This window comes from Microtus oregoni, unplaced genomic scaffold, assembly GCF_018167655.1.
Source record: "Microtus oregoni isolate MIOR12 unplaced genomic scaffold, Mior012 000121F_ref0000216, whole genome shotgun sequence".
In the NCBI taxonomy this organism is placed as follows: domain Eukaryota; kingdom Metazoa; phylum Chordata; class Mammalia; order Rodentia; family Cricetidae; genus Microtus; species Microtus oregoni.
This window is the reverse complement of record NW_024544753.1, coordinates 1311748-1325217: the sequence shown is the minus strand read 5'-3', so window position 1 is coordinate 1325217 and position 13470 is coordinate 1311748. Positions and strand designations below refer to the sequence as shown.

Below are 13470 nucleotides of genomic sequence, written 5' to 3'. Positions count from 1 at the left end.
TTCTGTATGCTTCTTGAATATTTAAGTGAATATCTTTCTTTAAGTTGGGAAAGTTTTCTTCCATAATTTTGTTGAAAATATTTTCTGGGCCTTTGAGCTGTGACTCTTCTCCTTCTTCTATTCCTATTATTCTTAGGTTTGGTTTTTTTATTGTGTCCCATAGTTCCTGAATGTTTTGTGTTGAGAATTTGTTGGCTTTGCTGTTTTCTTTGATCTGTTCGTTTATTTTCTCTATGGTGTCCTCAGCATCTGAGAGTCTTTCTTCTAGCTCTTGTATTCTATTGATTATGCTTGTTTCTGTAGACTCTGCTCGTTGGCCTAGATTTTCCATATCCAGCTGGTCCTCAGTTTGTATTTTCTTCTTTGCCTTCATTTCAGTTTTCAATTCTTGAACTGTTTCCATTACCTGTTTGATGGTTTTTTCTTGGTTTCCCAGGGTATCATGTACGTATTTACTCATTTCTTCAAACTTTTTGTTATACTTCTCATCCATTTCTATAAGGGCATTTTTTACATGTTGTTTAAGGGACTCTATTATCTTCATAAAGTCGATTTTTTCCATTTCTTCTGTGTTAGGTTGTTCAAATACTTCTGTTGTAAGATCATTGGGTTCTGATGTTTTCATGTTGTTTTTCGGATTATTGGGAGAATTCTTGCCTTGACGCCTGCCCATCTCCTCCTATTGATCCTATCCAATGGGTCCTTTAAAAACCGGATCAGGTTTCCCTGCTGGCCAAGGGCTCCGCTTACAAAATGCCCTCACTCTCTTTCGTGGTTCCTGCTGCAGGCCAAGAACCCTCTCACCCCTCTGAAGGATCTTCAGGACAGGACCAGGCTCCCCTTGTGCCAGTGACCTGGCCAACCAAAGGCCTACCTCTTTGATTCGATTGTAGTAGGGCGATCTGCTCTCCTTATTGCACGCCTGTTCCTGCCGCTTGGGTCTGTCTCTGCGCCGGTCCCCGAAAGCCTCTTCCTGTATGTGGTGTTGCTCTGCCGCGTCTGGCTGCCGCCGCTCCGCCGCGTCTGGCCGCCGCCGCTCCGCCGCGTCTGGCCGCCGCCGCTCCGCCGCGTCTGGCCGCCGCCGCTCCGCCGCGTCTCTACCAATTACGTTTTATTTGATCATGTAATGCTATCTACGTGAGCATGAATACTGTTCTCAATCTTTTTCTTTTTTTTTTGTCTAAATACATTATTTTGAAAGACTTGTGTTTATGCTCTGATTATTTTAATGTGACTAATCTAGTGTTCTATAAAGACTTTCAACTGAATTCTTTATCTGATTCACTGAGATTTTTCTGTGTTATTTTTCTTTTTGTTATGGGGTGATACAACTTGGAATTTTCAAGGGTGGTGGTTCTCACATGACATTTCCCCTTTGACTCTCCTATTTGGCCTGTAAGGCAGGTGGATTGTGACAAAACACCATGACCAAGGTGACTTACAAAAAAGCATTTAACTGGCTTCTGGTTCCAGATGGTTAGAGTCCATGATGGTGGAGCAAAGCTTAAAGGCAGGAACAGCTGAGAGTTAACATCTTAAACTGAAAGCAGGAGACAAAAAGCACATTAAAAATGGCAGGAGTCTTTCAGAACCTCTAGTACACACACACACACACACACACACACACACACACACACCACACTATACCCCTCCCGACCATGACCATACCTACAAATCTTTCCCAAATAGTTCCACAAACTGGGAACCAACCATTCAAACATGTGACTGTATAAGGGTGATTCTCATTCAAACCACCACATTCCATGCTGTGACCTGCAGAGCATATCATGATGCAAAGTGCATTTTGTCTGATGTGGGAGTGTCATATATCAATCTGTTGATTTCATTGGTTAAGCAATAAAGAAACTGCTTGGCCCTGTGGGTGGAGTAAACAGAACAAAATGCTGGGAGGAAGAGGAAGTGAGGTCAGACTCCACAGCTCTCCTCTCGGGAGCAGACGCCTGAGAGAGACACCATGCCCCACTCCCGGGATGAAGCTCCGACCCAGGATGGACTAGGCTAGAATCTTCCCGGTAAGACCGGTTCTCACAGATTATTAGAGATGGGTTGATTGGGATATCAGAATTAGCCAGTAAGGACTAGAGCTAAAGGGCCAAGCAGTGTTTAAATGAATACAGTTTGTGTGTTGTTATTTCGGGGCATAAGCTAGCCAGGCGGCTGGGGTGCCAGGGACGCAGCCCCCCCGCCACTCTTATTACTACAGAATGGCGCCCGATGTGATAGCAACAATTTCTCGCATCTACTCTGCTTGCTAGAGGCAAGCAAGTGCCTCATTTAATAGAGGCTTCCTGACTCAGCTTTAGCTGCAAAACCCTACAGCTCATTAAGAGGTCCTGCCACGAAACACTTAAATGGTGTTGACGAAAAGCTGAACGCATGCTTTTTGGTTTTCAGCCGTAGCAGGAAAAAAGCTGCGCCGTTTAAAAATGCCAGCTTTCTGGGCTGTCCTGCCAGGGCAAACTCTGACTATTTGAGGCAGGAGGGCCGGCTACCGAGAGAGGACTTGAGTGTTGTCTGTTGTAGCTCGCTGGCTGGCAGGGACCTTGAAACACCATAGAGTTGTGGCTATACACATGGCTGCAGCCTGTATATCCGCCATGAGGCTGGAAAGCTAAGGAATGGGCTAGATACAGCCGTCAAAGCCACAGCTTTAGTCCTACTGAGATTGCTTGGTAAATTAAAGACTCATGTGGTCAGAAAAAGAGAGATATGCAGTAAAGAGTGATTCAAAGACAGAGAAAATTTCTGAATGGTTTAAAGTGTGTTAAAAATATATGCAGACTAAAACTTGAAGTTCTTAAAGTAAAAAACAAAAAAAAGGAAGAGAGTTGTTGTGTGTGGTAGTACACACCTTTAATCCCAACACTTGGAAGGCAGAGGGAGATTGACCTCTGTGACTTCAAGGTGTGGTAACACAAGCCTTTAATCCCAATGCCTAGAAGTCAGAGACAAACAGATCTCTGTGATTTCAAGGTGTAGTAGTGTACACCTTTAATCCCGAATGCCTGGGAGGCAGAGACAGGTGGATCTCTGAGAGTTCAAAGACAGCCTGGTCTACAGAGTTACTTTAGGTCAAAGATACAGAGAACCTGTCTCAAAAAGCAAAAAGTTAAAAGTAAAAATAAACAAAATAGAGGTTAAAACAAAGCTGTACAAAGATGGAAAATAGACAGAGAATTTTGATACTGTATGCTATTATGCTCTCTTTGAATTGTTTAAATGCTGAGGAAGGAGAAACAGATGCTAAAAGATATTTGTTTATAAATGCTGCTGAACTAATCCAACATAGATATTTTGAATTTGGATCTAAGGATATGATACTTTGGAAAAGAGATTCTTCTTTTGTTTTCACAGAGGATCAGACCTTGTGGATTGCATTTATCCCAATTTAGTATGATGGACCACGCCCTCCTGAAGGGTTGGTGTGAACACCTTCAGAAAATTGCTTTGCTCAACTGCCAACTGAGATGAAACTAGCACACAGGTTATACCATGAAAGGCCTAATTAACGATGCCCCCATTCAGCAGGAAGCAGTTTGGAGAGAAAAAACTGTGCCCATATTCCCAAAAAATGTTTATAAATGTTCTTTTACATTTAAAGGGGGATATGATATAGATATGAATAATTTGCATTAGTATAGATTTTGCTTTATTGATAGAGATTTAAGGTCAATTTTGGTATATGTATAAGTGTTTCTGATTTTGATTAAGGCATTGTGATTGTGTAGTTCATTTAAATATGTACTGTATAATTAAGAAATATAGGTTGTTAATGGATAATCATCGATAATAGTAAAGCTTGTAGTCATGTTAGTTAGATTTTCTAGACATATAGAAATATATTTCAGATAGGCATTCTTCATATCTCTCAAAGGCTGCAGAATATGGCATTTAAAATATTTTAATAACTTAGGACTTTTCATGACAATGAGATACTCTGCTCCTGGCAGCACCAATCTACTTCAAGAGGAAGATGGGCACTGAAGAGGATCCTTATGGAGTTTGATAGCCATTTGGGCAAGAAACTGCTCTTGCCTGGACTATTGCATAAACTGGAAACAGAGAACCCCCAGAGAGAGGACTACTGAACTTGCCTAAAGATGAGATGATCTTTCGGGGTTCCTGATTCATGAGAGAGTCTGTGAGACATTCTTCAGGACAAGCAGATAGTGACTGCCTTTGGAATTTCCTGCTTGATGAAAATGTCTGCTGGATACTATGGGCCTAAGGCTGAAGATGGATGCCCCAACGGTACAAAAAAACTTTGGGTGACTGTCCAGGCAGCGAGATGTCTTTGTCATTTCTAGAGTTTGAAGTTTCTTAGTTCTTGTTTACTTAGGTAATATTATATCTTTCTGGAGTCTTTGATGGAGTTAAGAATAGTTAGTTATAGTTATAGTTTTCCTTAGTTATGATAAAGATTATTGTAATTTTTACCTGATAACTGTTTTGTTATATGTAATTTTGCTATGTTAAAGTTAAAGCCTTCTTTTTTTTGTTTAAACAGAAAAAGGGGAAGTGATGTGGGAGTGTCATATATCAATCTGTTGATTTCATTGGTTAAGCAATAAAGAAACTGCTTGGCCCTGTGGGTGAAGTAAACAGAACAAAATGCTGGGAGGAAGAGGAAGTGAGGTCAGACTCCACAGCTCTCCTCTTGGGAGCAGAGACACCATGCCCTGCTCCTGGGCAGACACACGCCATGAAGCTCTGACCCAGGATGGACTAGGCTAGAATCTTCCCGGTAAGACCGGTTCTCACAGATTATTAGAGATGGGTTGATCGGGATATCAGAATTAGCCAGTAAGGGCTAGAGCTAAAGGGCTAAGCAGTGTTTAAATGAATACAGTTTGTGTGTTGTTATTTCGGGGCATAAGCTAGCCAGGAGGCTGGGGTGCCAGGGACGCAGCCCCCCGCCACTCTTATTACTACATTTTGTCCAACTTCAAAAGTCTCCAAAGTCTTTCTGCCTCAACAATGTTTCAAATCCAAAGGTCAACATTTTTTCCGAGACACAAGGCAAACTCTTAATAGTAAACCACTGTAAAATCAAATAGCAAATTGCATGTTTCCATAGAACATGTCAGAGAATATACATTACCATTCCAAAAGGGAGGAACCAGAGCATAGTTAGGAAATATAGGACCAAAGCAAAACTGAAATCCGCCGAAGAAACCTGCAGGTCCTCTAGCTCTGTATCTGATGTCAGATGACTTAGATGGCTCTACCCTTCCAGCTTTACTGCCTGAAAAAAAAACTCTCTCCTAGACTGGTTCTACTCCCTGTGCTCAGTTCACCCTGGCAGGTATTTGAGGGCTTTGGTACCTCAAACATTTTAGAGTCTCTAACACAATGCAGGTTTCACTTTTACAGCTTAATGACTTCTCATGGTCTCCATCCAAGGAACCCCCAGCCATATGCCTGCCCTTAGTGGCTCTTCTTAACCATGGAGGAAGATTCTACCACCCCCCCTTACTATGCATTCTCATGAATCTAAACACAGAGCCACATGGACGATAAGGTATTACCATGTTTAATTGCCTACTGGGGTTGAACCCCTGGCTCCCTTAAATGATTTATGCACCAGCTTTGATTGCTTGTTGCTTTTTGGAGCAGAAAATTCCTTAGACCTTTTTCTTTCATGACTTGGAAGCCTAGCCGGGCATGGTCTTGCTCTTAAAGCACCCTTTCCTTTATTCTGATTCAGATTAGGCCTCTCCTTAATCTCTTCATCTCTTTAAGCACAAGTCTTAAGTAAAATTTCTTGTTGCTCCTTTTCTCTTCAAACTTGACATTTTTATTTCTTTTTGTTCCACTTCTGTATTAAGCCTCTGTCAAAGATGTTATTCCACTGATTTTTCTCTTCACTTAGTTGATGGTTTCCTTTGCTGTACAGAGGCTTTTGTTTTTATGAAGTCTTGCTTATCTTCTTGGCCTTAATTTTGGGGCATACAGAATTCTATTCAGAAATTTCTTCCCTGAACCTGTCTTGAAGAGTGTAGCACTTCCAGTATTTCATCTTTTACACTGAGATGGTTGATTCATTTACTATTAAAGTTTGTGCAAGGTGCTAGATACGGGTCTAATTTCATTCTTCTATATGTGGACATTTAGTTTTCCCAGCACCATTTATTAAAGATGCCATATTTTCTCTAATGTATGTGTTTTTTGCCTTTTTACAAAGTATCAAATGACTTTAGTTAATGCATTCAAATTTCAGTCTTCTCTTTTGTTCCATTGGGCTACATGTTTGTATTTTTCAATGTCCGATTAATTTATCATTAATGTCTAGCATTTTTCTCCATATTTTATTAAACTGTTTGAAATTTCAAACGTTTTATTGATCTATTAAAAATCATTATGAGGCAAGTGATACCTCCAGTTTGATATACCTGAATCTCTTGGGTGAGAGCCATAAAATTTTTATATGTCATATTACCTTTTCTTGAATTCCTATCTTGATATTTTTCACATATGAGGGGATATTCTATTGATCTATTAAGGCTTTCTCAATAAGTAGATTTCTCTTGGTGATGTATTTGAGATACCGCATCATTGCGTAATGATGATTTTATTTCCAATTAGATATTGTTGCCATTTCTCTGTAGTTTCTCTGGCTATGGTTAGTCCTTTTATATACAATGCATGTTATATCAGAGTTAAGGAGACCCCAGTATCTTTGCAGGTTTTTAATTCAGTAGATGGGGTGTGGACAGCATAGTACTAATATCCAGTATTCACAACAATGCACAACCAGATAAAATGCAGCAGTTATAATATGTCAAAGTACAAGAATAAATGACTATGAATCAGTACTACATGAAAATCTTTATCAATTCTTAAGTCGAGGCTTAGATAATAGCATGTAAAAGGAAATCAAAAGAATGTAAGAGATCAAGTTGTGAAGGAGATATGTTGGGGGGAATCACAGGGAGACTTACAAGGGCCAGGAGGGGTTTAGATATAAACAGGATAAAATTTTATAAAGAATAAATAAAAATATTAGAAAATAAATAAATATACAAAGATTGTAAAATATTACTAGACTAGGTTATAAAATAGCAATACTTAATATGTGCAATGAAAGAAATTCCAAGTCAGAAATTCAACCAAGAATTTAAAGCATAATAAGGTATATATCAGGACCTAAACTGAGAATGCTGCCAAAAGGATTCCCTACTCGACAGTTACCTTTTCAGAAAGTGTTTCACTAAGATCAATACACAGATGCTGGTGCAACTGTAGTTCACAGGGTCCAGGCTCCATCTGGATATCGCAACTAAACTTGGCAGTATTGACAATGTGGTTCTGGTTTGGTGTGCATGAGAGTTGAAAACACTGAGGAGGTCATGGGGACTTGCACCATGATTCCAGAGAGCTGCTGAGGCCAGACAATGTGTGAAAGGTTTGGACTCCCTGAAGAGGGTGCTGTGAGACCATTGTATGAAGCTGTGAAAATTAAATGTGTGGAGAGCCCAGGATGTTTGAGATGTCAAAACCATGGGATATGGACTAAGAAAAGCTGCAGACAAGGAAGAAATCTGACTCAATAGAGAAGTTGTATGTGCTTTTAGAAGCAGAGGAAGAGGAGTGGGGCTACCTAAGTAAACCATTTTTAATGGATGTGATTTCATCATGGGCTCCAGATAGCAAACAAAACTTCGGGATTTGGCATTTGCTCTGCTGAGTTTCTATCTTTGGTGTGATCATTCCTTGTTATGTTCTCATTCTTCCCTTTGAGTTAGGAACGTTTGTTCTATGGCATTGTATTTTTTAAGTAATATATTTTTATTTTACTTGTTTTCATTTGCATTTATTTGTTTATTTTGTTTTTGTGTGGGTACGTGGACACATACACACCATGCAACACACTTGTGTGCATGCGTGCGTGTGCGTGTGTACACACACACACACACACACACACTGTGATTATCTGTTTGTGGAGGCTAGAGGACAACTTGCAGAAATGAAGAGTCAGTTTTCTCCTTCCATCATGTCATTCCCAGGGTCAAACTCAAGTTGTCAGGTATGGCAGCAAGTGCCTTTACTCACCGAGCCATCTTGTTGCCCCCTCTCTTTTTAACAGAAGGTTATAGTTAAGAAATTGCTTTGAATTTCAAATGAGACATGGACTTTGGATTTTAAAATAATGTGTTGGAACTGCTGAAGAGTATGAGAACTTTAGAAGTAGGACTTGAGGAATGCATTTGGTATTATGAGAAAACCATCAGCTTATGGGAACATATGGTAAAAGGATATTACTTAAAAGTAACCTATTTGGAGGGCTTGAAAGATGGGTCACTGGTTAAAAGCACTAGCTTCTCTTGCAGAGGGCCTGGGTTTAATTCTTAGCATTCAAATGGCAGCTCACAACTATCTATAACTCCAATTCTGGGAAATCTGATGCCCTCTTCTGGCCTATGAAGGCACTGCATGTGCATGGTGCACAGGCACACATGAAAGAAAAACACTCAAAGCACATAGTGATACTATTTTAAGTAATATGTTTCTTTTTTTAAAATTTACTTATTTATTAAAGATTTCTGCCTCCTCCCCTCCAACGCCTCCCATAGCCCTCCCCCTCCCCCAATCAAGTCCCCCATCCCTCATCAGCCCGAAGAGCAGTCCGGGTTCCCTGACCTGTGGGAAGTCCAAGGACCACCCACCTCCTTCCAGGTCTAGTAAGGTGAGCATCCAAACTGCCTAGGCTCCCACAAAGCCAGTACGTGCAGTAGGATCAAAAACCCCTTGCCATTGTTCTTGAGTTCTCAGCAGTCCTCATTGTTCACTATGTTCAGCTAGTCCGGTTTTATCCCATGCTTTTTCAGACCCAGGCCAGCTGGCCTTGTTGAGTTCCTGATAGATCATCCCCATTGTCTCAGTGTGTGGGTGCACCCCTCGCGGTCCTGAGTTCCTTGCTCATGCTCTCTCTCCTTCTGCTCCTGATTTGGACCTTGGGATTTCAGTCCGGTGTTCCTGAGTGAGGTAAGCCAGACCCCAAAAGAGGAACATGGGATGTACTCACTCATATTTGGTTTCTAGCCATAAATAAAAGACATTGTGCCTATAATTCGGGATCCTAGAGAAGCTAAATAAGAAGGTGAACCCAAAGAAAGACATAGAGTCATCCTCCTGGAGAATAACTTTCATCGGGCAATGAAGGCAGACAGAGACAGAGACCCAAATGGAACACCGGACTGAAATCCCAAGTAATATGTTTCTATGTCAAGTTGACAACGGATGGACTTGTGATAGTCTATATTGTTTTCTAATTTTGCAGGATCTAGAAGCACTGAGAGAACAAATCTCCGGGTATGTCTGTTTAATTGATTTAATTAACAGAGGTGGGAGAACTAGTCTAACTGCCCAGCTGAATGAAAAGGAGAAAGGAAACTGATAATAATAATCAGAGTTCATTTCCTGTTGCTTCCTAAATGCAGATGCAATGTGACCAGCTAGCTTCCTTTTTCTTCCATTTCTTGTTTTGTTTTGTTTTACCGGACAGGGTTTCTCTGTGTAATAGCCCTGACTGTTCTAGAACTCACTTTATAAACCAGGCTGACATAGAACTCACAGCTTCTGTGTCCCAAGTGCTGGATTAAAAGCATGTGCCACTACCACCCAGCTGTTTCTTCCATTTCTGTTGCCATGTCTTCCCTGCTATGATGGAATGTATTCCCTAGAACTGTCAGTCAAAATAATCTCCTTAAATTGCTTCTTGTCAGTTATTTTGACATAGCTATGAGAAAAGTAGTTAATATAGTGTGGACAAGGTGGTGACTTGGGGAAATTGTGGAGTTTAATATGATGACCATAGGCTAACCAGAAGGAGATAGGTACAGACAGACCATTCCAGTACCTGAGAATAATAAGTAAACAGATATGTCTTGAAGAACCCCGGTTCCGTGTGGTTTACAAGCAACTCTGCTATACCAGGGCTCACAAATACTCTGTGTGATCCATGCTTCACCCTCTGCCTTCCTTTATTGTTACATTTTTTCCCATTGGGCAAAGATTAAATATACCACACACAATCATACGAGAACCAACAGCATTTAATCCCTGAGTAGCAGCATGGACATAGTGCTGTTCAGTCTGGTTCAGGCATAGGAGCAGGATGACACTTAGTCATTAATAGGGGAAGGAACGGATTCAGATGTGTCTTGAGGCTTTGAAGATGAAGTACTAGCATCAGTACTTGAAAGAACACGGCGTCTTCCCTTGTGATGACCCCAGGCACAGAGTATATGACAATTGTCATCATCTTCTTTTTCACTTTCTGAAGAGCTCTCACCAAAAGCACGTGGCTTCTCATAAACACAGCAACATTTGGAAGAGCGACGGCCCAAGTGCTCATTATCAATAGTGTCACTTGACCACTCAACCCTCTTGCCTGACTTTGCCTTCTCTAATGGGTTGGACAGATTGATATTTTTGAGCTCATTTTCCAAATCAACTGTGGGCTCTGAGATGACTTCGGTCAGCTTAGATGTTGGCTCTTCCATAGCAGAACTGGAAGCAGGGCAGAGGAGAGGAATCAATGTATTCAAGGAGTCTGAGGAAATAGGAATTTGAACCCAGTTAGAGTCACAATTAGAATGTAATGTTACACTTGTTTTTGTTTTAATTTTCTCACCCACAGGTACCCAACTTACTGTTGTTTCTTAGGTGCTTATTTGTTTAAAATCAAGTCTTGAAATCACAGAAAGTAGTTTGGTTCCCAGGGAGGTGGCAGAAAGGAAATCTGGACCAGACTACTTTAATCTCCTGTAAGATTAAAAAGCACATAAATGACACTTTAAAATGCATGTCTTTGCGAAAATTAGCTTAGAGAAATCACCATACGGATCTTAATTTCTGAATTTTGAGTAATAACAGACACACAAAGATCAATATTTATTTCTGTGTATAAAAAAATGTTTCTCTATTTGAGTATGTCTATGGCCTACTGTGTGGTCTACTGTGATTGTTAAAGACATGGTTGGAAAAGAACTCAAGTGTCACACTACTAAGGGAATCTGAATTTCATAGTGAAATCCTTCTAGAATTATTACTTTATTATGCAAAGAATACAATTTACTGTGTATCTTAAGTTTTAATGAAGTATCAATGTGAAGTCAGAAAATGGATAATTTAGAGATTTGGGGATTTAGTTAGTAATACAGATGAGTAATTACACATTAACTAACATTATTACTAGTGATAAACAGAAGAAAGACAATTGGCAATAACTTAATCATTTAAAGGGAAAATCACTTGTTATTAAAGGTGGACATGAATTACAATGTGGGTGACACCAGATCTGATGACAATAAGGACAAGACTAAGCCAGGGAAATTAGCAAGCTAAAAATCATTGGGTCTAGAAAATCAGAATCCCTGTGTTTTAAATGGCCCGCATTATATACATACCCATTTACTAAGGATCTCCAACAGGTCTTTTTGGTCTTATTTAGGTATTCTGTCATCAGACATCCTTAGGAGACCAGCTTTGTTGCTGCTTTGTTGTGCCTGTCTCCATGACAACTAAAAGACACAGATAGAATGTATGCTTCTATCTCCTAAGAGACCTGACTTTGAGTAGTCTAACTACTGATTGACTTGAAAAATAGTTTACCTTGTACCTGTTTGTTTCATAAGGGACCAGATCTCTAAAACAAAAACAAAAAACAAAACAAACCCTCAGAGCCTTTGCAGTCATTTCCATTCCTTTCACTGCTTGACAGGGCCTGAGAATTTCATTTATCATTTGCATCTGTTAAAGCTGTGTCAAATTCCTTAAAATTTTTTTTAGCAGTATAAACTTATTAAACAAAGAAATGGGCTTCACAATACTGCTTCTGCTTAAATATATCAATTATTTTGACTGTTTTCACCCTCCATTACTTTCTCCTATTTCTCTTTCTCAAGTGCCCTTTCCTTGTTTAATAAACCTTTTATGATTACATATCCCCAGTAACAACCCATGAAGTCTATAATTCAATGCACACCATAAATATTTTTCACATATTATAAGTTTGGTCAAAAAGTAGATTAAAAATATGTTGACTCACAAATCTATTTCATCATGATTCAAAAGTGTTTAATCCCGGTAAACTGTAAGTAGTTTAAAAACGCACATAAGGGACAACTTTGTAACTCTTTATATCAGTTTAGATAACTTAAAATGACACAATTAAAATATTTTAAAATAGAAATATCATTTACCCAGATTTCCTCAGTGACAGCATTTTATGTAGCCACAAGTTTATCAAATCTTGATTATGGACACGGACGTGATATTATTAGCTAAATGATAAGCCTGCTTTAGATCTAAACACTTTTACTTATACTCACAGCTGGTTTTTCTTTTTGTTTTGTAGTTCTATGCAGTTTTGTTATATTTCAGGTCACACAGACATAATCAGAATCAGTGCACAGAAGTATTCCAACCTCTCAAACTATCTCTTATACCCAAATTATTAAAAACCTCCTTGGTCCCTGGAAATAAGTGTTTGTGCTTTATCTGTGAAAGTTTCTATTATCTAGGCAATGCTATATAAAGGAATTATAGACATTTTGAAATTGAACTTCTTTTTCACTCAGTGAATATTTCCTGATTGTTGTTTCATCTTTATTATTTCTGAATAATGCTGCATTTGTAAATTATCATAAGTTGTTTACACAGTCATCTGTTGAAAGATATTTAGGTTATTTTCACTTTTAAGCCATGTAAATAAAGATGTATTGAACATTCATAAAACAACTTTCAGAAAGCATACGTCTTCCTGCTTCTAGAGTAAATTCCTAGGGGAAGTGGCAACAAATATCTGCCATCCCAGCATTCAAGAAGCAGAGGCAAGCACTATGGAAAACATTGTGGCATTTCCTCAAAAAATTAAAAGTATTACATGACCCAGCTATACTACTCCTTGGAATATATGCAAAGAACTCTATGTCTTACCACAGAGGTACTTGCACACCCATGTTAATTGCTGCATTATTCACAGTAGAAAGAGAATGGAACCAGCCTAGATGCCCATCCTCAGATGGTCGCCATCAGATGAATGGATAATGAAAATGTGGCCCAATACACAATAGAATTTTACCCAGCCATTAAGAAATATTAAATCATGAAAATTTCAGGGAAATGGGTGGAACTGGAAAGTATTTGGAGTGGCCCAGGCTCAGAAAGATAAATGTTCTCCCTCATACACATAGCCCAACTTTAAATGCTTGTGTGTATATAAATAAGGAGTTGTGAGAGTGGATACAGACTATATGACTAGATAGAAGACCACAGGAGGTGAATATGATGTGCTGAGAAGGGGAGCAGTAGAAGACCACAGAGAACTCAAAGGTAGAAAGGGGGCTACTAAATGTGAGGCGGAGGAGGAATAGGGAAGAATGGGAGAAAAAGGAAAACAAATTTTGTTTGAAACTTGGTGTAGTGAAATAATTCTCTGTAAGT

General features: G+C 39.4%; 1 protein-coding gene across 1 annotated transcript; it reads right to left on the bottom strand.

Annotated features, from left to right (window-relative positions):
* Positions 1-10145: 10145 nt before the first annotated feature.
* Positions 10146-10526, bottom strand: LOC121444382 (E3 ubiquitin-protein ligase PPP1R11-like). Its single transcript, XM_041646198.1, has one exon. It carries the CDS (start codon positions 10524-10526, stop codon positions 10146-10148), a length of 381 nt encoding a protein of 126 aa, XP_041502132.1.
* Positions 10527-13470: the final 2944 nt, after the last annotated feature.

Coding starts and splice junctions, on each gene's coding strand:
- LOC121444382 (XM_041646198.1), bottom strand. CDS start 10,526: ATGGAAGAGCCAACATCTAAGCTGACCGAAGTCATCTCAGAGCCCACA.